Below are 24708 nucleotides of genomic sequence, written 5' to 3'. Positions count from 1 at the left end.
TTGATGAATTAAAAGCTGCTGTACAGAAACAAGGTGTTAATAAAGGTGTATAACCATCAAATACAGTTGTAGACTTGTTGGTACAAAGTGAGTCAAATCATGACAGGGTAATTATCATAATGAAAGGTCATTAAATTCCCATCATCACACTGTGGGGCTTATCTGTATGGTATCATTTGAAAATGAATGATGGGATCACTATATGGTACACTTTACTCATGAATTATGGAGCTGTCTAAAAGCATGATCTCATATTACAATCTGGTTTTATGTCACTAGGTGTTTTTATGGTCACTTGCTTTGAACTGTAACAGTGCCGTCATTAAAGAAACGACGTGTACATGTATACTTCAGTAGTCGGTAGTTTGGTCCTTTGGTACAAGCTTAGACGCAGCACCTGAGGATTGCCTTGGCATGCATATCAGGGTGACTCCCTGCACGGATAGGCCTCAAACCAGTCAGATGTCATTCCTGCATCAGGCACAGCACACAGCACAGAGCCCTGGGCCAAACGGCCTAGCTCGCTCACTTTTATTTGACGGCTGATGGGAATGTTTGCCCTTTTCCCTCTCAACCCGCATGTCAGCATTCAGCAGAGGCCTCTACCGCTCAACTCCAACCCCCAAATATGAACACGTACTCCTGACAGGCTGAGAGAGTCTGACAGTGCCATTCTTAACTTGCTTGGGTTCATATCCCACATTATTACCAGCTATGCCTCCCCTTATGTGAAAACCCCATCTTCATATCATTTATATAGGGAGAATGGGAATGGCTGTAACACAGGGTTATGTCAATTTGATACTGTACATGATTGTATATCAACACCTCTTTTTAAAAGTCTTTCATTGTAACTCCACATTTGGTTGAATCTGTATTTCTGATCATGTATACAAAATTAAGAAAAACCAAAAGCTTCCCTGGGAGGAATAGCCTTTATCTATGGCTAATGTGCACCTGTACTCAAACCTCTCCAAGTCGTACTTTGTGAGAGGACAGACAGGCATTCAGATGAGAGACAGGTGATGATTGAAACCAACACCCTACTGTCCTGAGTCCTGAGCACACCCAGTCTCTCTCTCTACTCGATGTATAGTATGAAGCAGACACTAACAAACCGACAGACACAAACCCTGCCCCCTTCTCTTCTGAGTTCAATGAGAAAAGCCAGTATAGTGTTCTCCACAATTACAAGCATACAATCAAAACATTCAGATAATATAGAAAAAACGTTCAGAAGGAGCAAATATTTGTGTCAAACATGTGTGCTTTAACAGACATATTGGCTTGGGTAACATCCCTAGGCAACGTTGCAACAGTGGAACTCTTTGACATTACATCCCAAAAATGAGATTGTGCAGTAGATGTCTAAATTGACATTTGTAGCAAACAAATAGGGGAATCTTGTATCAAAATTGGTCATATCCTGCGCTGAGTAATAGACACTGCAACCACAAGTGTTACAACCGTACTTGGACTATCAATTTAAAGTCTAAATACTTGTGTCAGCCTAAAAAGCTGAACTAATGGAGGAGCTGGTGGATACACTGAGTTTGGTGAGTTATCCACTACTACATCTTTAATAAAACAGAAGCCATTGCTGATCTTGGATCAGACTCGTTTTACTTTGGAAGAATCTCCAGCTGATGCAATCTTGTCAATGTGCATGTGCACCTAGGTGCTGCTCAAACACTTGTGCCCTTTTGGCCTCTGACTGATAAGCGCCCTTTCTGCAAGACATGTGCCGCCAACATGACTGTGTTTCAGAGGATTTAGCAGGCTCATTTTGAAAGCTAGAGTGAAGCTATCCTCCGAAGCAGTTTTTGGCAAAAAACAAAGAAACAAACAAACATGTTTTTTTGGCATGCAGTATAAATGTGTTACATGTATCTTTGCCTATTCTATTGCCTATCCCTAAACAGTCTTGGATTGCATAAATTGGGTATGACTGGAAAGCTGAGACTCTTGTGAATTCAATGAGCCCAATTGTATTCATGTGTGATGAATGATGATGTTAGTCCCGATAGTAGCCATTTCATTGTAGCGAGACCATTTTTCGAAACTTGGCCTCACTGTATGAAATGACCTATTGTGACCTCTAGGTTAATCAAAGCCTCGCGAAACTTTACAAACACAAACTAGAGACCAGGGTATTCAGAGGATGTAGGCTATGGCTTTCTTATAGGTAGATTGACAATAAAGGGACAATTTCCACAGCAGAAGTGCTCGCCACCAATTGCCAAAAAATGGACTAGGTCTAATAGGCTCGTAATTAGTAATTTTCCAATTTTAACTTTTGAGTTTTAATTTGCAGCTTGTTGTAATGATTCCACTACCTAAAAAGGCAGAGCTTGTCTTTTGGCTGCTCGAAGACTTGGGATGAATTTGGACCCTGACAAAATAGTTCTCCTCCTCTGACTCCTTGTACCGGTTTTTCCTGAAGATGCGCCTGAGGCTTTATCAGGCTGAGAGAAACTTGTAAGTGCCTCGGACTAAAGCTGAGCACAGCACGGCACTGGGACTGAGCAGGCTGACAGGACCACAGCAGGTTCGAGTCTGCCTGGAGAGTCTCCCACTTTCTGTCAGGGTGATTTAGAGACTGAAACCTGCCTGGGTCCACAGCAATCTATGGAGAAAGTAATTGGTGCTCTCTCATATCTCTCTCTCTTTAATAAGTAGGCGGGACAGAGTTGTGCTGATAGGCGTGATACTCTCTCCGTGTCTGAACACGGCGTGGAGCTACCAGGTAATAGACAGCCGCCTTTTCACCTGCAAGGTGAGACAAGGAACAATATCCTGCGCGTTAAGTCACTGTAGTGAGTGTGACCACAGCATCCGTTTGACCGTGCTGCAACACTCAGACTGGACTGCATCACAGACAGACAGGTGAGTTAAACCCGTTTCCCGTTCCTGGGTAAATATAGGCTGTTTTTGCATTTACTTATCATATTTCCTAATGCAGCAAAGGCCAACACTCCCTTAACAAGCAGTGTTGCTGGTCAATATACCAGCCTGTAAATTTCAATTTGCAGTAGCATTTAACTGTTCACACCCGACACCTGTTGCGGACTAGCCTCTATCCTGCCTGCTGTGACAAGCTTTGAATCATACTGTAATAACAGACAGATGAATGAAGTTATTAGATCAAACAACTTTTATGGTTGTATCACCTGAGTAAATACTTGCTTGTGATCGTGAGCAGCGGTACTTCTGTCTTGTAAAACACAGCATATATATCCAGCACCACAATGCATGATGAAACATGTGCAGATGACACACACACACACACACACATACACATACACACACCCCCCTCTACCCGCACATAGTTGTAACATTGTTGATATACAATACAGTAACCCTACTTGTCTTCATAGGGTATTTTTCCAGGACTTTTTTGTTACCCACACCGCTGGAAACTTTGCCTGTGAATTTCTGTGCTCAAGAATTTCAGTCATTGTTTCTGGTAGTGTGTGTAACGAGCATCTCAAGGAGGGGAACCGGAGTGGCAGATGGAGTCTGGATGGATTTACGCGGGCAGCACCTCAGAGTTTGACTACAGAGTTTGAATGACTAGTTTTCAGCTGTCATGCAAAAACTCAACCGACTCAGGGAAATGTCATGTGCACATTTACCGTTTCAGCAAGCAGCAACTGACTTTAAAAGTCTGCATCGCCTCGGTCTGTGAAAGACTCTTACTGGCAGCAGTTGACATCCAAGTACTAAGCAGGGTCTTTCTATGTAAAACATTTCAAAATCCACCAGCATCTGAAGGCAGTATGGTGGGTAGTTAGTTGCTTTCCTGCCTGATTTCAATCTACCAACTACCATCTGACAGTTATTTGGAGGTGTAGCTTGGTTGTGAGGGCAGGGGCAGTGGTGTTGCCACATGCAGAGTAGAACACACTATGTCAGGTATGTTGGTGAACCAGATCCACTCTGGTCCTGCTCCAGTCAGTCAGCCAGACTGACTGATGGGTGTAACCTGTACTATCCCTGAGAGTGAGCAGCACAGATGATTAAAAATGCGTACGATATAGGCCAGGCACTGACAGTATGCATTATGTAACAAAATCAAATGATGTACTTCCTACAAGGTAACTATTGCACAACAAATAAACATATGATTAAACTAAACTCATTACCAACATACTGCAGTGCATGTATTGTCGCTTCTATATGACTGCATGTTGTTGGAGGCATTTCTTTTCTTTTGCAAAATCTAGGAAACTCATTGCACAAAAAAAGCAAGCTATACTGTTTTAAATGAACCGTTTCTCCTGACTTAATGATCTTTGAATGCTTGAATAAGTCACAGGTTGTATGCAAACAGCTTGAGGCCGACACATAGTTGAAACAGGTTTCTTCAAACAGGTTTCCTTCTCATGTGGCTTGACAGTGAGGTGCTGAGTTAACATGCAGTGTGAATATTGACCTGCGTCAATAGCTACAGGTGAATGACAATACTTGAAGGGACACTTAGCCGATTTTCAATCAGCTTTGTACCATGACAAAATCAGTAGTACGTATATGCAAATGAGAGCTCCCCATTCATTCACAGAAGCTCCTGGTCCAAATGATTAGTGGTTAGCGCTGCTGCCTCACAGCAAGAAGGTTATGGGTTCGAACCCCGGTCCCGTCCCATGTCCTTTCTGTGTGGAGTTTGCACGTTCTCCCCGTGTTCCTGTGGGTGCTCTGGTTTCTTCCCACCATCAAAGACATGCATGTTAGGGTTAATATAATGTCAGTGTGTGTGAGGCACTGGCAATTCTAACTGGAGTTCCAATAGACAGCAGTTGAAAGTTATCCATCTGGCTAACACTGGTGCATTTACAGTAACGTTCATTGTCCCTCAAATAAATTAAACTGTGATACTCTCCAGGGTCACAGCAGTGAGATTTGCCTAAAACTCAAAAATGTAAACAATAGGCTATCATTCTTACATTTGCCGTGCAGATTGACTCCAGGCCCAAAGCGGCAGTGTCTGTGCACCAAGTTTCAGCAGGTGAAAGCCTGGAAGTAGCTCTTCAACAAGCTGAAGATAAAACATCAAAGTTTCTCTGCTACTGTCATTTCTTCCCCCCTTGTGATGCTGTAAACCTGTTCTACAGGACAACAGGGTGTCATATCTGTGGTTAACTAGCATTCTGCTAATGGGAGCGGTAACTTGTTGAATTCTGTAAAAGTCCTCGCCACTTAGGGGGAGGGTAATTACGGTAGAATAAATGGGGGGAAGGAAGATGTACACTGTTGAATTGGTATTGTAACTGTTATTGATGTATTTGTGCACTTCTCTTCCTCTTATTGGAAAATAAAAAAGAAATAAATTACTGTAAAAATCCCCGAGCCTTCGTCCATATTTTTCAAGGTTAGTTGAGGCTACAACTTTGTCTTATAATGAACAATTTCATGTTTTCACCAAAATGCACTGGGCAGCAGCAGGTGTTTCAAGCGACTGAATGTGATTTCATGAATGAACCAAATTCATAACCATTGGAAATGCTGATAGTTTATTACCGTAGATGCTAAAGGTAATGCAATTCCTGTAATCATTTCATTAAAAAAAAAGTGTTACAGTAAGTGCCAACACATAAATGTGTTGATTGATGATTTGTAGATTGCATACAAGCCCTGGATTAAAGAAAAGTTGAAACTCAACACTCAATTTTCGGTTTGTATTGCACTCAAAGCCAAAATAACGATTCATGTACAACAAAACATCCACAGATACACTCAAATAAACATCCTGATCAGATCACTTTTGTACATGTCCACAAGGTGGTGCTCTCATAAAAGAATAAAATATGAGCACCTCCTCTGCGGGGTGTGGTACTTCTGCTACAACCAGATCAACTTTAAGAGCTGAGATTTCCCTGAACAAAAAACTAATCATACATTATGGCACAAATCCCATTCGGTCAACAGCAATCAGCACATATCAGAGATGTCGAAACATCCGACAAATACTCATGCAACTTTGCCCTCCGCAATACAAACATCACACACTTGGATAAAGACTGAGTCGGAATAAAGACTGAGTCGATTAGCGGGAGAGAAAAATACAGAAGATGAGGAGATAAAAACATTCTCTGAATCAGGAAGGGAATCATGGCAGGAGCTACTTTACAGTTAGTTTGATTTCAACATGAGAACTTGGAAGTGGCTCCGATATACGGTTTGAGTGAAGGTCTGTCTAAAATATCAAGGACTGAATCCTTTTGTGGCTATGATACAGTACAAAAGCTTCAGGCAAGTCATAAAGCTCGATTGTGCTCTCTAATGGCCACCTTATTCAATATGAACAGAAAATAACTGGTCATGGAGCAGTGAAAACACATACTAAAATATGTCCCTTTGAATAGAATTATATTCCACAGAAGTTTCCTCAGGTGATAGTGTGACAATATTCCTCAGAGATGTTTCCCCAGCTGATAGTGTGACTATATTCCTCAGATGTTTCCCCAGCTGATAGTGTGACTATATTCCTCAGAAGCTTCCCCAGCTGATAGTGTGACTATATTCCTCAGAAGATTCCCCAGCTGATAGTGTGACTATATTCCTCAGAAGATTCCCCAGCTGATAGTGTGACTATGTTCCTCAGAAGATTCCCCAGCTGATAGTGTGACTATATTCCTCAGAGATGTTTCCCCAGCTGATAGTGTGACTATATTCCTCAGAAGCTTCCTGACTGAGCTTGACTGACTGGATTTCCAACAGCCAGATGCATTGTGGGAATGTTTGCTTTTACTGCAGCAGGAAGCCATGCTGAGACAAAAGGAGAAGAGGGTGGAAATGACAGCGTAGGGGAAGCTTAGGGAAATGGACTAAGGGAACTAACCGAGTCCAACAAAAATACAGTATAAAAATAAACAATAAGAAAATAAAAAGCTCCCTTTCTGGACAAAATGTCTAAAATACCAACTACCAAGTGTGACACAGGAAGTAGGGGACTGAAGGGAGAATCCTGTTCTTGTCCACAGTGGGAAAATAAAAATGCAGACGTTATTTACACTTAAATAAAGCAACAAGAGCAAATGTTCAATCACACTACGTCCGTGCCGTTAACACAAGCATGGATGAAGCTTTGACACAGACCAGCAATGTACACGCATTCATTTCGTTACCACTCCGTTTTTGACAGGCTTCGCACATCTGACCTATACTACGTTTGCTTTGCAAATGACCAAGCCCATATCAAATACTGGCAGAGAAGTAACATAATTTGCAGCAGTATATCATTTAGCACATATTTTGTTTCATTCACAAAGAGATTATTGGCGTTTCGTGTGGCTATAGCCCTTGTTTACAATGAAGAGGGAGCCAGATAATTTTGAGAAGAGAGCAGAAATGCATGTACAACAGTTGTACACTTTCAGTAAGCATGCACATAGAAACACATCATACGTCATACACAGAACGGTAATCGCCCCTCTGCTTGTGCCACGTTCTCGATATAAGGGCGGTGAGGTTAAAAAATGCCCGTCACAAGCAGGAGAAGACAGCCTACAGCCAGCTATAAGTCCATGGATCATCACAAAGCACCACCTCCACTGGATTGGAAAGTGGTAAACATGTAAGCCAAAACACCCAGCATGTTGATATAGGTTTGTTTGTTGTTTTATGTGAATAAAACCATAGAAACAAAATCCTTCGAAAGGAATAGAGTGCCAAGTCATGCCCGCTTCCGGGTTCGGCATGGGACCTAGGGGATTTCATTCCCCATTAATTTTTCCATAGACTTTACAAAAGATCCTGATAAAAAGAATTTGACTTAGTCAAACCATGATGCCATTCAGCTATATTCACAATCAGGAGAGAACATAGAACATTTCACTAGGACAAAAAACAAACAAAACAAAACAAGCACAAATTTGCAATAGTTGCGAGCAGATATGCGAATTTGTGTGACATCATCCACTCCATTGACATTGATTTTGTGGACCAACATTTTTGGTGGACCAACCAACAGAGTGACTTATAGAGCTGGGACCATGACTGGTCACAGCAAAAAAATAAAAAAAAATAAAGAAAAAGGTGAAAAGGTCTGAGTGAAATGTTCCATTTCTCTCCTGATTCTGAATAAGCTTAATCACTTGGTTTGACCAAGTAAAACTCTTTTTATGAGCATTTTTCAAAACGTCCATGGAAAACTGAATGGGGAATGAAATCCCTTTGGTCCCATGCGGAACCCCCGAAGAGGGCGTGACTTTGGCACTCTGTCATATGCAGTGTGGCACATGGCCGGGCGCCTGGATAGCCTTTGTTGCACAGCGTAAGAAGTGGACAGAGCTGCAGCCCGGGAGCACAAAGCATCTAAGACACTGTAGCAGCCATGTTGGATCAAACACAGGCACATCCCACACAGAGTGCTGAGGAAACAGACTGCAAGGTTATATCCAGCAGGGGGGGCTTAGAAGAGCCCTGGTGACCACAGCAAGAGACTTCAACAGCCAACAACCATGGAGTTCACAAGGCTGCTCTTTTGACTTGTCTTGGTGTTCAGCCAGTTAAAAGAAATAACAAATATATTAATAAAATATAAAATAAAATAAAATACAAATAAAAAGGAGAGGTGAGCGAGGTTCCAGCACTCGTAGACACCCACTTTCTAAACTCCAGGCCTTTGGAGGGTGGAAAAATCCCATTGCCAACTCATTAGCTTGTCCCAACTCTCTTGGTCAACAGAGTGTGAATGGTTCAGGAGAAAAATAGAAAAAGGCGACAAAAAGATAAAAAATAAAAAATAAAGTGTCAAAAGGAGAAGTGACACTGACAGTATGGCTGGGTGACGTAGGGAGCCTGAGTCACTGCCTGTAATAGGCACCTAGAAAAGATGAGAGAGACAGAGAGCTGGTGTCAAGCTTTTTGTTTTGTTTTTTGTTTTATACATGTGGTGACATCTTTGGTGCTAAGCAGTTATTGCTCTGGTGTCCAGGACTGGTGTGGCCTGGACTGTGACATCCTTTTGCTTTGATTGTCTATGGAAGAATTTTGAGTTTCTGTTGCCAACCGCTAGTTTATGGAGGACTTTACACCTACTAAGTGCTAAGTAAGCGTAAGATTTAAGTTGTGACTTTTACAGTATGCCCACTTTGGAACTATTTCAGTTGGTGCTAAATCTCACTACTATAATAAGGTGGAGAAGTTGCGCGCTGCACAACTGCCCAACTGTGCATTTCAATGCAATGAGCGTGCAAATCGCACGATATTTATAGTTTTAGTAATGACTTAATCAGACTTTACACTCAAACTAGGCTACGTTTGAACTCACGCAGAGCTGGTGCAATCCAGTGCAGAACAGCTAATCTACAGTTTCATGAACTGGTTTAATCACTATTTATCAATTGGTGATAGAGAATAGACATTAACATTATTGTTAAATAATGATTTGCTAAGATTGTGTTTTCTGGATTGATAAATTATGGAGGACTGTGTGAGGAGAGGAAATCCATTTGCACCTTCCTATCCTCTGTGGACTTCAAGCTCCAGAAGAATCTAAATCTCTACTTCCTTTCCAGTGCATTTGCATGATATTCAGGATACTCATGACTAATAATACCAGGTGAACGGGATCATATCAAGCCACCAAGAACTACAATGTAACACATTCTAATGTCATCAGGTGGTATATTAGAACTACAATGTAACACATTCTAATGTCATCAGGTGGTACTGTACTGTATGAGGAAGCCTGGAGCTCAGGGGTACATGCCTTTGTAAGCAGCCTCGGGTCTAGAGGGGGCGCGGGGGGTGAAGGGGTTGTCTGAGTAGCCATAGCCGCTGCTGGAGTTCACATTCTCATAGTCGTGTGTGCGGGGCTGAGGAGGCCTGAGAAGGACAGACAGAGATGGAGAGTGAGCACATTAGTCAATGGCGGAGCTTACCACTGGAGTTTCAACTGTTTGGCTTTGTCAAGCTATAGCCTATCATTATCTTTTAGTAAGGAGTCTTGTACCTGGCAGGCTTGTTGTGGTTCTTCTGCCTCTGGTATTCCTGCTCGTCTCGTGATCTGGGTCGGACGACCTCCTCTGCGTTTGGCTGGAAAGCAACAGTGGAAAACAGTTTAACCGCTGGTCTGTTCAGGCTGTCTGTCGCGGCAGCCAAAAAAAAACATGGCTCTTGTGCCGTAGTGGAAATGTGAGTAAAATCACAGATGGACTTTAATGGAAAATAACAAGATAAAATTCATAGGCTCCAGAAATAATTGGCTGCTGACCACAAAGTGAATTTAAAAAAAGCAGTATGGTTGAAGACATTCACCCTGTAGTCTGCCTCCTGCCTCCTCCTGTCCCCTGCCATCCTGTCCATGGCCAGCCTCTCTTTCTCCTTCTCCCGCTCCCTCTCTTTCTCCCTCTCTCGATTCTTCTTGAATTCCTTCTTTTCTTGTTCCATCATCAGCCGGGCGATTTCCTGCCGGAGAAAGACATCAGTCTTCAGCACATCATCTGGAGAACGCACACAACCACAGAAACACCTCCTCCTTCTTCATGCTACTGTGCGGCGAGCAACACGTCAACCGTGCTATTTCTTGTCACTGCATATTTATGGTGTTTTTTCACTGCTGTATGATGGCAACATTTCTACCCAGGGATCAATAAAATATTCTGAAAACATCACTTTTAGCAATGCATCTATTTAAAGTGCCTAACTTTTACATATATTGTAGAAGAACGTCCGTTACATTCAGGCCATTGCCAAATGAGTTCCCACAATGTTGATTACCCCATCACTGCCAGATAACTCTCTGTATTCTACAGTAAGTTAAGTTAAGTTATCCTTTATTTATCCCAATGGGGAAATTCATCCTCTACTAGGAACCTTCCTAGAACTAGGAGCAGTGGGCAGCCGCAGTGCAGCGCCTGGGAACCAACTCCAGTTCTTTTGCCAGTACCTTGGTCAGGGGCACTGACAGGAGTATTTACCCTAACATACATGCCTTTTGGTGGTGGGAGGAACCGGAGCACCCGGAGAAAACCCACACAAACACAGGGAGAACATGCAAACTACACATAGAAAGGACCCGGGACGGACCGGGGTTCGAACCCGGACCTTCTTGCTGTGAGGCAACAGTGCTAACCACTGAGCTTTCAATCTGTTGTTGTCCAGTGACATTCCGGCACCGCTGACCTGGAGCATGCGCACCAGACTTCCACCCAGCCTAGCCGGCTAATTTCTGGTTAGCCTTCTGCTAACTTGAATGGGGTAAATAATTCAGTCATGCCCGGATTGCCCCATTTCCCAAGTTTGGAACTGAGGTCATTCTTCCTCGGTGTGTTCTTCATGAAACAACATGGACGCTACAAAGATGACATGTTGTATTTTATTGCTCAGAGCATTTAAACAACAGGTTGAAGCTGTTTCCAGTTTTTTGTGTGACAACAAAGAGCAAAGTAAACGGTCAGGAACTAATTCAACACCACATGGACGCAGCGCAAGTTCTCTCACTGCTAGAAACTCCAGTAGGGGGAGACAAAGGTTCTGCACTACAAAAGTTACATACTGGTACTTGAGAATGACTGATGGAGAAGGCAAACATTTTTGTGACACTTTACTGTACATAGGCTATGCCACTTCTATTGTATTCTATTTCATTGTATGGAACAGTCCTATGTCTCTTCTAATGTTTGATGTTTATGTTGATATTTTTCCATGCCTGAGTATGAGCAACTGTAGCATGTCCCAATTTCCCCTCAGGGATCAATCAACTTTTTCTGATTCTGAATAACCATTATGGCATAATGACATTTGACATAACCATTATGTCACTTGTACAGCAATAGATTCTACCAATACATTCTTGGAGCAGAACTGTAAAAAAAAAAGAAAAAAAAAGGCATGTGTGTGTGTGTGTGTGTGTGTGCTGAGTCCGGGTTATACGACTATAAAACTAGAAACAAGCTGGTGTGATATAATTGGCTGAGCACAGGAAATGAAAGGATAGAAAGTGGAGGGCAGACAGAATGAGAAGACGAATGACAGAAGGTTTCCAGACTTGGCACCCACTCACCTCATCCTGCGCCATTTGGGCCGCACGCTTGTCTGTCTTACTAGCCTGAAACCAAAAAACAACAATCAGTCATATTTTTTCCTCCGGAAAACTCTGTTCGTGCTCTCATTATGTAACATGGGAGGTGACTGTCTGAGATGGAGCCCTTTCAATACACTTGTGTGACATATATGGCTTCAAAGGCATTTACAACTTAGAAGTTATATCGTTTCATCACATCATGGTACTCCATTGTTTCTGTCCAATCGCCTGCAGCTGTTGAAACTTGGGCCAAAATAACTTACGACAGTCTGTCTCGGTTGAAATGTAACATTAATTTATTTATACAAATAGGCCAAAGGCAATGTGGACTTTGCTGAACCAAACTGACACATCATCTACAGTGGAGATGAGCTTATACCTTCTTTTGAAAAGCAAGTGGTTCTATTTTTCCTTATTCCTATTTTTGTACTATAGCCAACAACTTTGTTCCACAGAAAGCTGAATACTGGTATAATTTTACACTGCAATTAAGAGATAAATAGCATTCCAGCATTAACAGAGAGCTGTGTGCTAGCACTCCGCTCTTGTTCTTTGTAGCTTTCAGCAATACAAAGTACTAGTATTTGAGGCAGGCTTTTGGTTCTTAGCAGATACAGGTGCACCTTTAACATGCACAGTAGCCATGTTCAGATCTCTTTCTTAACACATTCACTGCCAGCCGTTTTTTCAATACTGTAGGTAGGTTCTGCCAAGTTTTTTTTTTGAGGATTCTGGCTCATCTTTCAAGAGCCGAGGATTCTTTTCTGCTAAGATTTTGTGAACACAAATGATCTCAAAAGAACTAATAGAATGTGTGCTTTCTCTGTCTAAAAGAGTTAGTTTGTAGAGTTAGTAGTTATGTAGGCATTAGCAGTAGAATACAGCATGGTTTCAGCGTCTGAAAATTTATTCTGAGATAAATGGCTTTTTGTGAAATTCGATAGAACAGTCACTTTAACCATTTATTTTTGGCGTAAGACGTCAGACATCTAAACAATAGTTTTGAACAGTAATTTCCTCCATAGCAGCAGGAAACCCTCCTCTCCTTCAAACTCCTCCCTCCGTGGGTGTGTCTCTGGTGGCTTTGCAGCGTTTGTCACAAGCGAGGCTCTGCCTGTCTGTGCTGCCTGGCTGCTGGCGGCTGCTCTTTGGGCGAGTCTGCATGAGTCGTTTCGGTTGTGAGCTCAGCTGCAATGAAGCTGCGTGCAATTGTGGGCTTTCTGCGGGTGTTTCAAAGTGTGTTGCACGCATAATCTATTATGCAAATTTGCAATCCCCCACCACCAGCTCCCAGCGCGATAATGCGCGAAAGCGAAAGCGTTTTCGCCAATCCATTTTACAGTATGAGAGAATGGTTTCCTCGCGCGTTCCCCTGCAGTTTTGGCTCGGCTTTTTCTAGTCTGGAGAGCACTGTCGCCACTTAGTGGGTCGGTGGAATGGGTTGTACACGTTCGGTGGCTCCAATATTTTTATAGGAGACGTGGGGGGCGTTGATATTTTGATCTCACACAAATGGGCAGGTTTGATCTTTTATAAGTGCAAAGAAACAACTAAATGCGTTGCTCTCTTTGGTCTCCTTCCGCACCTTGATCTCCTCCTCCTGCATTCTCCTGGCCACCTCCATGTCCTTGAGCTCCTGCTCGCGGAGATCCAGTCTGGTCAGCCCCTGGGTGGCGTCGCTCAGCCCGTACTCACTTCCTGGTGCGACTGTCCCGCTGCCGCCGCCGCCGCCGCGGTGCACAAGGCGACCTGTGGATGGCAACACACTCTATTAAACATACTGTTCTGTGATACCATGATAGTCTGATTAACCCCAAAAGGCACCAAAAGGGCTGCAGTGCGTCTCCACTGGTTTTCATCATTGTGATTTGCATGTGGATTTGTATTTAATGTCTGTGACCGCTTTGGGACGAGAATACGACAATGAGCAGCCCAACAACCCTGAAGCCCTTTACGAATGCTGATGATGGCATGGTGAAATTCATCATGTACATTTGGGCTATTCTATTAGAAAATCACAACACAATTCAATCTCATCAACACACTGTACTCTTACACATCTCCTTCAGTGCAACTAGCCTGGCAATGTTACAAGCAGCAAACCACCCCAGCGAACCACCGCAACAGCAGCACATTCAATACTTTCACAAATCTATTTGAAGCATGAAAATCTGAATCCCAATCAGCAATTACAGTGAAATCATCTTATCATCATCGTGACCAAAACAATTAAAAGAGGAGGAGGATCATCAGTGATTTGTAATGTTAGGGGGGTCCAACCCACCACCTGAAGCCCCCACCAGATTGCCCCGCAGCGGAAAAGCAACCCGGTTACACACCACTGCACACCACACAAGCACACCCGCGGGGCCCGGGGAAGCAGGCTCAGGGCGGTACCTGTCTCTCTGGGGGGGTGAGTGTGACTGCGCTCCCTGCCGGGACCCTCCCCTTGCCGAGGGTCCCTGGGCTCCCCTCTCCCCTCGTCGCCAAACACCTCGTCGGGGCCCGAGTGGACGCGCGGCCTGCCCCCGGCCTTCCTCTCCCTCTCATCATCCTCCTCCTCCCAGGACGCCTTGTCCTCTCTCAGCCGCTCTCTGCTGTGACCCGACATGGGCTCAGAGTCCTCTTCCAGCCCCCTCTCTCTGCTTCTGGTCCTCGCTCGCTGCCTGTCTCTGTCTTTAGGTCTCTGCCTGTCTCTCTCTCTCTGTCTGTCCCCGCTCAATGCTCTCTCCCTGTCATTATCCTGCTCTCTGTCTCTCCTTTGGCCTTTCCCCACATCTCTCTCCCATTCCGGGTTGCTGCCCCTCTCCCGCTCTCGATGTCTGTCCCTCTCTCTGTCTCTGTGTCTGTTCTTGTTTCTCTCCAAATCCCAGACCTTGTCTCTCTCTATGGGGCACTGCGATGGTGGCGGTCTGACTGGTCTCTCCTTCCTCCTCACCACCCTCTCCCCGTCCTCCCCCCTGTGGCCCTTGGTCCTGCCAGTCTCGGTGGGTTGATAGTCTGGGTACCTGTCCCCGTGCTTGCCTCTGGAGGGCAGTAGGTGCTCTGGATATGGATCTGCGTGCCTGCTACGCCCCCCTTCTGCCACTAGGTAGTGCTCCGGGTATTTGGAGCGGCTGTGGGGTGCTGCAGGGTCCTGTCTCGGGTACCTACTCCTTTTGGGTTCTGATGAACTATAATCTGGGGAATAATCGCGATGCGAGCTGCCTGCAGCGGACACGTCGGGTCGGCTTGGGGAGGAAGAGTTGTGGCGGCTGTTTTTGTCCAAGTCGAGAGGCTTTCTCGCAGCTGAGCAGGGAGGAGATGAGGAGGAGATGGCGTGGAGTGATGGTGTTTTGGTTGAGGGAGAGCATGGAGACAGAACAATGACAACACAGACAGGAATGAGATAAGCTAAGCTTAGTGAGGTTAGTAAGGATGTGGTTAGTGTCACAGCACCTGACACACATCATCATGCTACAGAGTTTGAGTAGGTATGAGTGGCACCCATGCTGCCCCCAAAACATCCTTTACACCAGACATGTGGTTAAATACCCTGTGAAGAACAAGTCCAAGTGAGGTCAATGGCATCAAGTGTTTGGAGCCTAAATGAAAGTCAGTATTGTGGACTTTGCCATGGGCCTAATCTGTGACAACAATGGATAGGCTCTGAACACTTGAGACTCTGACATTCAGTAGCAAACACACAATGTGTCCTGTAGCAAACACACAATGTGTCCTGCAGCACCCTTGAGTTAATGAGCTTGATGATGGACATACTGTAGCTGTAAATCATAAAACATAGTACGGTATGTGGAAACCCAGCAAATACACTATTCTGGCCAAGGCACGAACAGACTTAGACAAACATAAAAAAATAAAAATAAAGCTAGCAAACCGGAAACACAATTCAGGTTATTTGAAGCAGAGGTTCTCAAATGTTTTTTAGCCAAGGACCCCTTACAAGATAGAAAATATACCGGGGACCCCCTCATTCTGATTTGTGATTTTGGGCTAAGCTTAATTGTTGCCACGGTAACATGCTTGACTTTTAATTTGATAGGTTTGTTATTAGAATGTAATCCATGAACCATTTTAGGTTTAAAGCATAAACTATTTTCGTTGAACTATGAAGATTTTGCAAAAATAAATAAATATATATATATATATTTATTACATTACATTTACATTACGTCATTTAGCAGACGCTTTTGTTTTGTCCAAAGCGACTTACAATATCACAATTTGTCAACAGTAGGCCTACAGAAAACCACTATGCAACACAATCAATGACAGCCAAGATATTTTGATAGACTAGCACCATGTAGGAAGTAGTTTGAGAAGGAATAAGTAACATGTAGCATTTTATTTTATTTAAAAAAAAAAAAAAAAAATTTACACCTGAAAACTTTTCGCGGACCCCCTGGCAAAGTGCCACGGACCCCTGGGGGTCCGCGGACCCCCATTTGAGAACCACTGATTTGAAGAACAGTTGCATTCCCTGGTAAAGCGTCCTGCTGAGAGTCAGCCAATGACTGGCAAATGTTTGAATGAAAACAAAGGAGTGGAAAAGCGTGTGGAGAAGCACACAGACAGGCACACAGCCAGGCTTCTCTGGGCTTACAGTCAGCCCAATGGAATGCTAGTCAGCCAGTTATCTAACAGGCTGTTAGACGTCGACACAACACAAACAACACTGTTGACTTTTACACTTTCCAAAAGGGAGGCAGGTACAAAGACACCTTGACCAGTACCTGTTCCTGTTCAGGCTGACTGGGCTCCCTCCTGCTGCCTGCTCACTAAGCTTGATCCTAGGGAGCAGAGCAGCTAGGGGTAGGCGATATGGCAAGAATATCATATCACAATTTATTTTTCATGTTGGTCAAAGACTATTTTGCAAGTTACCAAACAGTACAACTAGGGCTGAGTGATATGGAGCCCAAAGTCATATCTGTATTTTTAGGCTGTATGGCAATACATATCTTGGTATTTTGTTCGAAGTGGGCTAAATGTTCAGTTGTAACTCAAAGCCACATGTCAAAGCACTTTTATTCAAACGAGACTGATCCAAATAAAATGTAAAGACAGGGGTTCCTTTCCATCCTGACTATTGGTGCTTTCACTAAATGTTTACAGTGGGATTTGTGCTAAATAATCATCAGTAATGTGGACATAATGACTAAGTGGGTAAAGGCAAATAATAGAAGTATAACAGTCTGGTAAGTTCAGGAAATGACATCACTAATACTGCCATGCAGCCTTTAAGACAACAGACAACACTTCTGCCATATCACCATATTACGATATTCTAAAACCAAGACGATATTAGAGCAGCATGATATTGGAAAAAAACTGGCTATAACTGGATATATATTGCGATATGAAAAAATACAGGAATTTTCACCGAATGACGAATAGCTCATCAAGCCTTGCCTCTTTAAGAAGGTAGTGGGTAACCTGCGTGGGTGACGTAGTAGCAAGTGTTTTTAGCTGCAGCCAGAGTGATTGCTAGTGTGCTAAGTGCTAAGTATCAACCAGCAAAAAAGTTATAGCATGACGTGTTTGAGTTCATTTGCCTTATCACTTGACATTGCACGTTCTGCAATGTGACTATTGCGCAAGCGTACATTGCGATGACGATGCTGAAACGATATATTGTGCAGCCCTAGACGATATCTAGTCTCATATCACGATCCCTATATTGCCCAGCACTAAGAGCAGGCCACATGAGACAGAGCCAAGGAGGCTTGACTGAAAACAGATGGGAATGGTTTCCTCCTTTCTCTCCCATCGCGTTCTTAAACACCCGTCCCTGGGTCTGTCCTGCCTGTGTCTCTCCTCTCCTCCCCTCCCTGTGTCTCTCCTCTCCGTGTCTGTCCTGCCTGTGTCTCTCCTCTCCTCTCCGTGTCTGTCCTGACTGTGTCTCTCCTCTCCGTGTCTGTCCTCCCTGTGTCTCTCCTCTCCGTCTCTGTCCTCTCCGTGTCTCTACTCCCTGTGTCTCTCCTCCCTCAGTCTTTCTCCAGTGGTGTATCTATCTGCTGAGCAGAGACGGGCTCTGCCCCTGAGCTGGTTTGTGTGCGACTGATCGGCTGGATTAAGACAAACACGACAGCCAGCATCCCCTCATTTCCTGTGAGGAGCAGCCAATCACACAGCCTGACCAAATGCTACACCAGCGATAACACAGACGTGTCAATGTGTGCACGTGCACAAGAGGGATACAAAATCTCCAATACGAGGGATCAGCCGAGCAGCATTTTGGTAAACAAACCGCGTCACTGTGTGGCAACGGCAATGGATCCCTATGGAGCCCAAGTGGCTTGAGTGTCTGACTCTAGCCGGCCAACTCTATTTACATTTTAAAAACGGCAACAGTTCACACAACTTTAACACAACATGCATATATTATACATCAAACTCACTCAGAATGTCAAAATATAACCGATGTGATGTATAGTTTTTGAGATATTAACGTTTGTTTGGCACATCTCATACTATTAACTGCCGCGGGGTTCCGCATTTCTGGGTGGCAAGTGACGTCATGCCGATTCGTCCTATACGATAAGAGTAGATTTAAAATAGAATATCCATTTAGAGACAAACAGAAGTGGGCGAGACCGCGTAGAGAGCGAATGCCAAAACCGGACACATGCACTCAAGTGTGCATCGCAACCATCTGGTAAGATCTGTTGGGTTCGTTACCGTGGCGTCTTTCTCCTTCAGCATTAGCAACAGAGTAAATAAAGGAGTTCAATCTCAAGTCTTTGTTCCACCATGGTGTGTAGTGTACACATTCAGGCCACACGGCCATAGTTTTAACGCATGCGCACACGCGCGGGACAATATAGGGGAGTGGCTTATGTAACTCACAGCAAACAGAGAGAGCCTGGCGTTGGCACATTGAGGCAGGTACAGGGAGAGGGGGGGAACATTGGCATAGTCACAGGCAGCAAGGATACTTGGTGGTTGCTCATCTTACCAGGGGTCTGTCTACTGGGACAGGAGGCCAGGCATCCACATATAGACAAGACAGGACAGGTACACTGACAGCTGTAGACATCTCATCCCTGCTTATATCAACAGAGAGGCATGTGTCTGTGTACAGCATTGTGCCTCAAGCCTAGCCCCCATGACAACTACCCTCATCTGCTCTCTGTTGACAATCTACTTTATCTACAATTTTGCATCCTGTATTTTAGGCAGCCGATTTAGCTGATGGCTCTTAGCCAAAGCAATTGCCAATGGCATGACAGTGGAATAAGCTTCACTTCCTGTCATCACCAACATTACAAACAGTAATAATAATCAATAGTCAATAAAAGGATGGGACGGGTCAACGCTACAGCGCCCAGTGTGGAGGTCAAAATGACTGCAATGTCTATAGAATATTTATGTATCATCAATAAGAGAGAAGTGTTAGAGAGAGATAAGAAACAAGCAGGAAAAGCTTTTTTGGCCCGGAGACTGATTCTCTTTGGCAGTCTGAAGCCAATTCACTTCTCTGCTCTACATCTAGTAGTGTTATGAGTGGGTGGTGCTGTGTGCTAAATGTAAGCCTCTGGATAGCCGGAATCCAAGCACAACATGGGCCGGGCCGGGCCGGGCCTCAGGAAGGCTGTGTCAGTCTGTTAGACTAACGCTAGCAGTCTGAGCCAGCTGGAGAGGAAAGAGCTGAGCTTTTATCAGTCAGGACAGAACATTAGAAGCAGGGTCCAAAATTAACTATTTGGCTCATCTGCCAATGGCAGGTAACATGACAAAATTTACCAGCCAAAAACATTTTTTACCGTCACATAAAACCTTTCTTTTTGGTAGTGTAACACTGGGGAATGTGTCGCCACATCTCTAACATGTAACAGCACAGGTGTTTCTACACAGTGTGTAGAAAGCGCAGAATGGTGGTAAGCTGCTGCCAGCATGTGATTTCATGAACGGCTGACGTCACAATAAGTTTGGTGGAAAGAGAGGCTCACATTACTCTAAGAACATAAAAAACTAGGCTGTGATTCCAAATTATTTACTGGCCAGCTGGCGGGTGAGCTCATTTTTTTGTATCCGCCAAACCGAATATTTACGCGCATTTGGCGCTAATCGATTGTGACGAACTAACTTGCTAATTCCATTCATGTCACAGGAACCCCCTGTGACGTGATGGATGGAGATGGAGGTCCGTGCTTTGACAGTAGTGAAAGCTGTAGTAATACACTGTTAATTAGCATTTCTGTCTTATTTGTGTCTCATTAAATCAGTTGTACAAACCGTGTAACTTCTATCTGTGGACAAGGCATGTTGCTACGGTCCTAAAAAAAAAAAAACCCCGTTGCCAGCGGGAATACATCACAAGCTAAGCTAAATAACTGAATTCTATATAGATGGGATGTGCAGTCATCAGCAACTCAGTGGGAAATCCACTTCATCTCTGTGGTTGTATCAGATATCTAATTCTGTTACACATGCAGGCGTTGTTGTACCTTTATAGTAACCTGAGACAGTTCACTTTTATCAACAGCACACACTGTTGTAGTCGAGTCATCTTGGACTCATTTTCAGGACTTGTTGACTTGGACTTGAGCACCGGTGACTCGTACTTGGACTCAAACATTCATGCATTCGGACTCGGAAGTTGGAGACGGGGACTTGGCCTTGTTAATTGAAAAAGACAGTTTTTTTGTTTTTGTTTTTAGTAGTTTTATATAATAGGCCATAATAATTTTGCATAAGATATTGATAGCTATATTCATATGGTCATATTATTAAATTTTGTGCAAGGGCAGACGTGTGTCCCGCCTAGTACATGCTGATTCACCCTCATGTTCAGTAACTCGGACTAATGGGGACTCGACTTGGACTCTTCTTTCGTGACTCGGACTTGAACACTGGGGATTCCAGACTCGATTTGGACTTGAGATATAGTGACTTGACTACAAGACTGACAGCACAAACCTCCATAGTCCATTGACAGCACTGTAAAAGCCATTTACAGACAGTGAGTGCTGTGTGCTCTTGAACGACTGTAAAAGCCATTTACAGAGAGTGCTGTGTGCTCTTGAACGGGAGCAAAATGACAAATGACTGCTCTAGCCAACACATAAGCCTCCCTTCAAGGTCAACTATGTGCTTATGAGAGCATTCCTAAATCTTAGCCTCAAGTCAGCAACAGTCTGCAGCACTGTGCAACATCAAACCCACAGAGCTCAAAACAACCCCTTCCCAGCAAATACACACATCTCTTTTCCCATGTGTCCTTACACACACACACGCACGTGTGCACAGTTTCACAAGCACACGTACACAGACAGACGTACACACACACACAGACAGACGTACACACACGTACACACACGTATACACACACACACACACACACACACACACACACACACACACACACACACACACACACAAAAGCCAGTGGCTCTCTTCCCACCTCCTTGATCCTCAAAGTACTCCTCCTCAAAGTTTGCTTCCAGCTGCTTCTGTCTCTTCCTCTCCTCCTTCATCTCCTTCTCCTGCAGCTTACGAGCTATGGCCTAGAAAGACATGCACGTATTCACGCACACACACACAGACGCACGCACGCGCACACACACACACACACACACGCGCACACACACACACACACACACACGGTCATCATCACTAACAACCACTGAACTGCTCATCTCTGAATCTATGCCGTTCATGAACAATATCATGGGAAAACATTTACCATAAAGATTCCAGTAGGTATTGAGAAAAAATTTTGTGGAATTGGAAATAAGTCAAGTGTGTGCACATTGTGTGGAAGGCATAAGCATTCTCCCCGATGACTTTGAGAGAAAACTAAATATCCAGTCTTTTGTATCCTGATCATGTGAACAAACATGGCCTCCAGTCCAGTCCGCCGCCAGCCATTTACAGAAATTACAAAGTGCACGGGCCAATCAAGAACCTACCTCGTAGCTGACGTAACCGGCCAATCAGGGCCATAAGTGCAGTTATTACAGAAATATACTAAATAACAACAATTAAACAAAAACAAGAGTATGCAACAGCTGCACTCGCCTACCACCGCGGAGAGCAGTGGTACTTCCGGCTTGGTCAGACGTTCCTGCAGACACTATTGGCCGTGTCTGCGGGTGGGAAGCCGGTGGGGTATGTCTCCTGGTCGCTGCACTAGTGCTTCCTCTGATCAATCAGGGCACCTGTTCAGGGGGGAGGGGAACTTTGGAGAATAGCATGATCCTCCCATGCGCTACGTCCTTCCGGTGAAACTCCTCACTGTCAGGTAAAAAGAAGCGGCTGGCGACTGCACATGTATCGGAGGAAGCATTGTGCTAGTCTACAACTCTCCGCAGATCGACAGAGGGGGTGGCGCAACGAGCGGGACAGCAGGGGGAATTGGCCAAGTATAATTGGGGAGAAAATGTGAGGAATAAAAAAACAAACAAACAAAAAAGTATGCATCAGGGGAAAAGACGTTTCAGGACCGTTTTTCGGAGTGGATTTTTTTTTATTGGATTTGGCGACGCTGATTGGCTGAAGGAGTTGTCTGTCAAGGCAAGTACTCCCACCCACTGAAATAACTGTGGATGGATTGGAGTCCAGACTGACACGTAGAGCACAACAGAATGTGAGGTCACGTGATCAGGATGGCGATGTCACTATGGCTCTCATTCATATGTAACAATCGAGACGTCTCAACATGGCCTGCTGCTGACTCAAATGGTATGACCCACCCTTGGCTGTACATCGATACTGATATGTGATAGATGGGTGGATGTAACTGACATCTTGTTTGAATTGGGGCAATAGTGTGTGTGTGTGTGTGAGTGTGTGCGAGTTCCTTACCGCGTCCTTCTCTTCCTGCTGTCTTTGCTGCTCGGCCTGTCGGACCAGTTCTCCCTGAATCTCCTGGGCGATCTCATTGTCTTGACGTTCACTGAAGTGTGGAGGTATCCATCGCATGCGTGTGCATTAGTATGTGAGGAGAACATTACAACATGAGTAACTGAACAGTCTCTAAACTATCAGAAACAAGTTGTAACTAACAGTGGTTAACTCAATCATGTCACAAATCCAACAGGCTCTGGCATATTGATGATCTTTTTTTTTTACCTTTATTTATACAGGGGGAGTCTCACTGAGAGCAATGCTCTCTTTTTCAGGAGTGCCCCGTTCACATTCACACCTGGAAGCTGACCAGTACAACCACATTCTGATCTGCTGGCCACTGAGCAGCTCCACTGGAGCAGTTGGGGTTAAGGGCATTGATCAAGGGCACCTCAGTGGTGGTAATGAGGGAGGGGCAAGTGCTGCCTTTTCACTTTACCCACCCAGATTTATCTGGCCGGTCCCGGAGATTGAACAGACGACCTTCCGGTCACACGCTCGCTTTTCTAACCGTTGGGCCACCACTGCCCCATACCATATTGATAGAATGGATCTCTAAGCAAGTATGTACAGTATAGTGTCTCTTATCATGATCGCTTATCGTGACTAGAGCTGCCACGATTAATCGATTAGTCGATCGACAGAAAATTAATCGACAACTGTTTTGATAATCGTTCAATGATGTTCATCATGTCTTCATTTATAATTAGACGTTTATGTTTTCTTGTGATCAGACATAGGTTTATAGATGTTTTTTATTTACCTTGACAGTTTCGACGAGTCAACTCTCGTCTTCTTCAGAAGCAGTCGCGCTGACAGCTGGGTATGACGTGTCAACCAGTTGCTGTCAGTACGACTGCTTCTGAAGAAGACGAGAGTTGACTCTGTTGGGGACTTTCAGCGGAATTGAAAATACAAACGCTGTAATATCATCAAATTACACAATTATTAATCACGAAAACATAAAATCGGGATAAACCATTATCTATAATTAATTGCCCTAGCAGTAGTGCACCTAAAGCTACACAGTTGGAAATGTGACATACGGTAAGCACGTTACATGAGAGGAACGTTGAGCAGTGAACATTCCAATGACTAGCTTTGAGCGTGTTATTTAGCATCTTATGAGAAATGCTTGTGTGCTCCACGCAGAAATATCGCAGCCTGTAGTCATGTTGACAGACTCTACAGGCTCCACATGCTATTGGCTCCTCCACATCTTTGAGCAATGTGACTTGGACAAAAACACCATCTGACTGGAGGGGTGTGTGTGTGTACACACCCGTACACACATGCACGAGTGTAATGCTTTAATTAGGCGCATAACACCAGCTTAACTATGCTGCCATACACCTGCATTTGACCTGACCAGCTGACAGTTGCTCATCCAAATTAATGTGACTGATAGGGCGGGGCAATATATCGATATTATATCGATATCGTGATATAATACTAGATATCGTAATATTGTGATATTTTTCAACTTGGACCCTATTTATTTTATTTTTTTAATGTATAACGAACTAATTTGCACATATATATTTTTTTAATTGGTGCAGTATTGACCAAGATCGCTTCAGTTGGCAACCGCTTTGCACGCATGCCCCTCCTGCACTAAATGAGCTGGTTTTTGCCGTTGACAGGATCAGATTATTCCATGACATTATTATAGAGATATAGAGTTTTACCTTCTGCTTGATCCAAGTCTCGCGAGAGTCTTGCTGAAATCTCGCGAGAGTTGGGTTGAGGAAGTCAGCGGTGTTGGGGCAAGCCGGGAACTGCCATGTTTTGGTTTGGAGTAACAGAGCGGAACTTAGCTGAATGATTTT

General features: G+C 44.1%; 1 protein-coding gene across 1 annotated transcript in view; it reads right to left on the bottom strand.

Moving 5' to 3' along the window:
* Positions 1-5661: 5661 nt before the first annotated feature.
* The window catches only part of ccdc50a (coiled-coil domain containing 50a), a 31066-nt gene continuing 12019 nt past the window's right edge, over positions 5662-24708 (bottom strand). Inside the window, exons 4-11 of the mRNA XM_083647840.1 lie at positions 22838-22928; positions 21435-21537; positions 13614-13777; positions 12008-12052; positions 10261-10410; positions 9956-10038; positions 9713-9828; positions 5662-8824 (exon numbers count right to left, since the gene is read on the bottom strand). Of these exons, the coding sequence (XP_083503966.1) occupies positions 8805-8824; positions 9713-9828; positions 9956-10038; positions 10261-10410; positions 12008-12052; positions 13614-13777; positions 21435-21537; positions 22838-22928 (772 nt within the window). The 3' untranslated portion in view covers positions 5662-8804. The remainder of the gene's footprint in view (positions 8825-9712; positions 9829-9955; positions 10039-10260; positions 10411-12007; positions 12053-13613; positions 13778-21434; positions 21538-22837; positions 22929-24708) is intronic.

Source organism: Poromitra crassiceps (genome assembly GCF_964638095.1).
Source record: "Poromitra crassiceps genome assembly, chromosome: 12".
Taxonomy (NCBI): domain Eukaryota; kingdom Metazoa; phylum Chordata; class Actinopteri; order Beryciformes; family Melamphaidae; genus Poromitra; species Poromitra crassiceps.
Note: the sequence above shows the minus strand (reverse complement) of the source record. Positions and strands in the feature narration are given on the sequence as shown.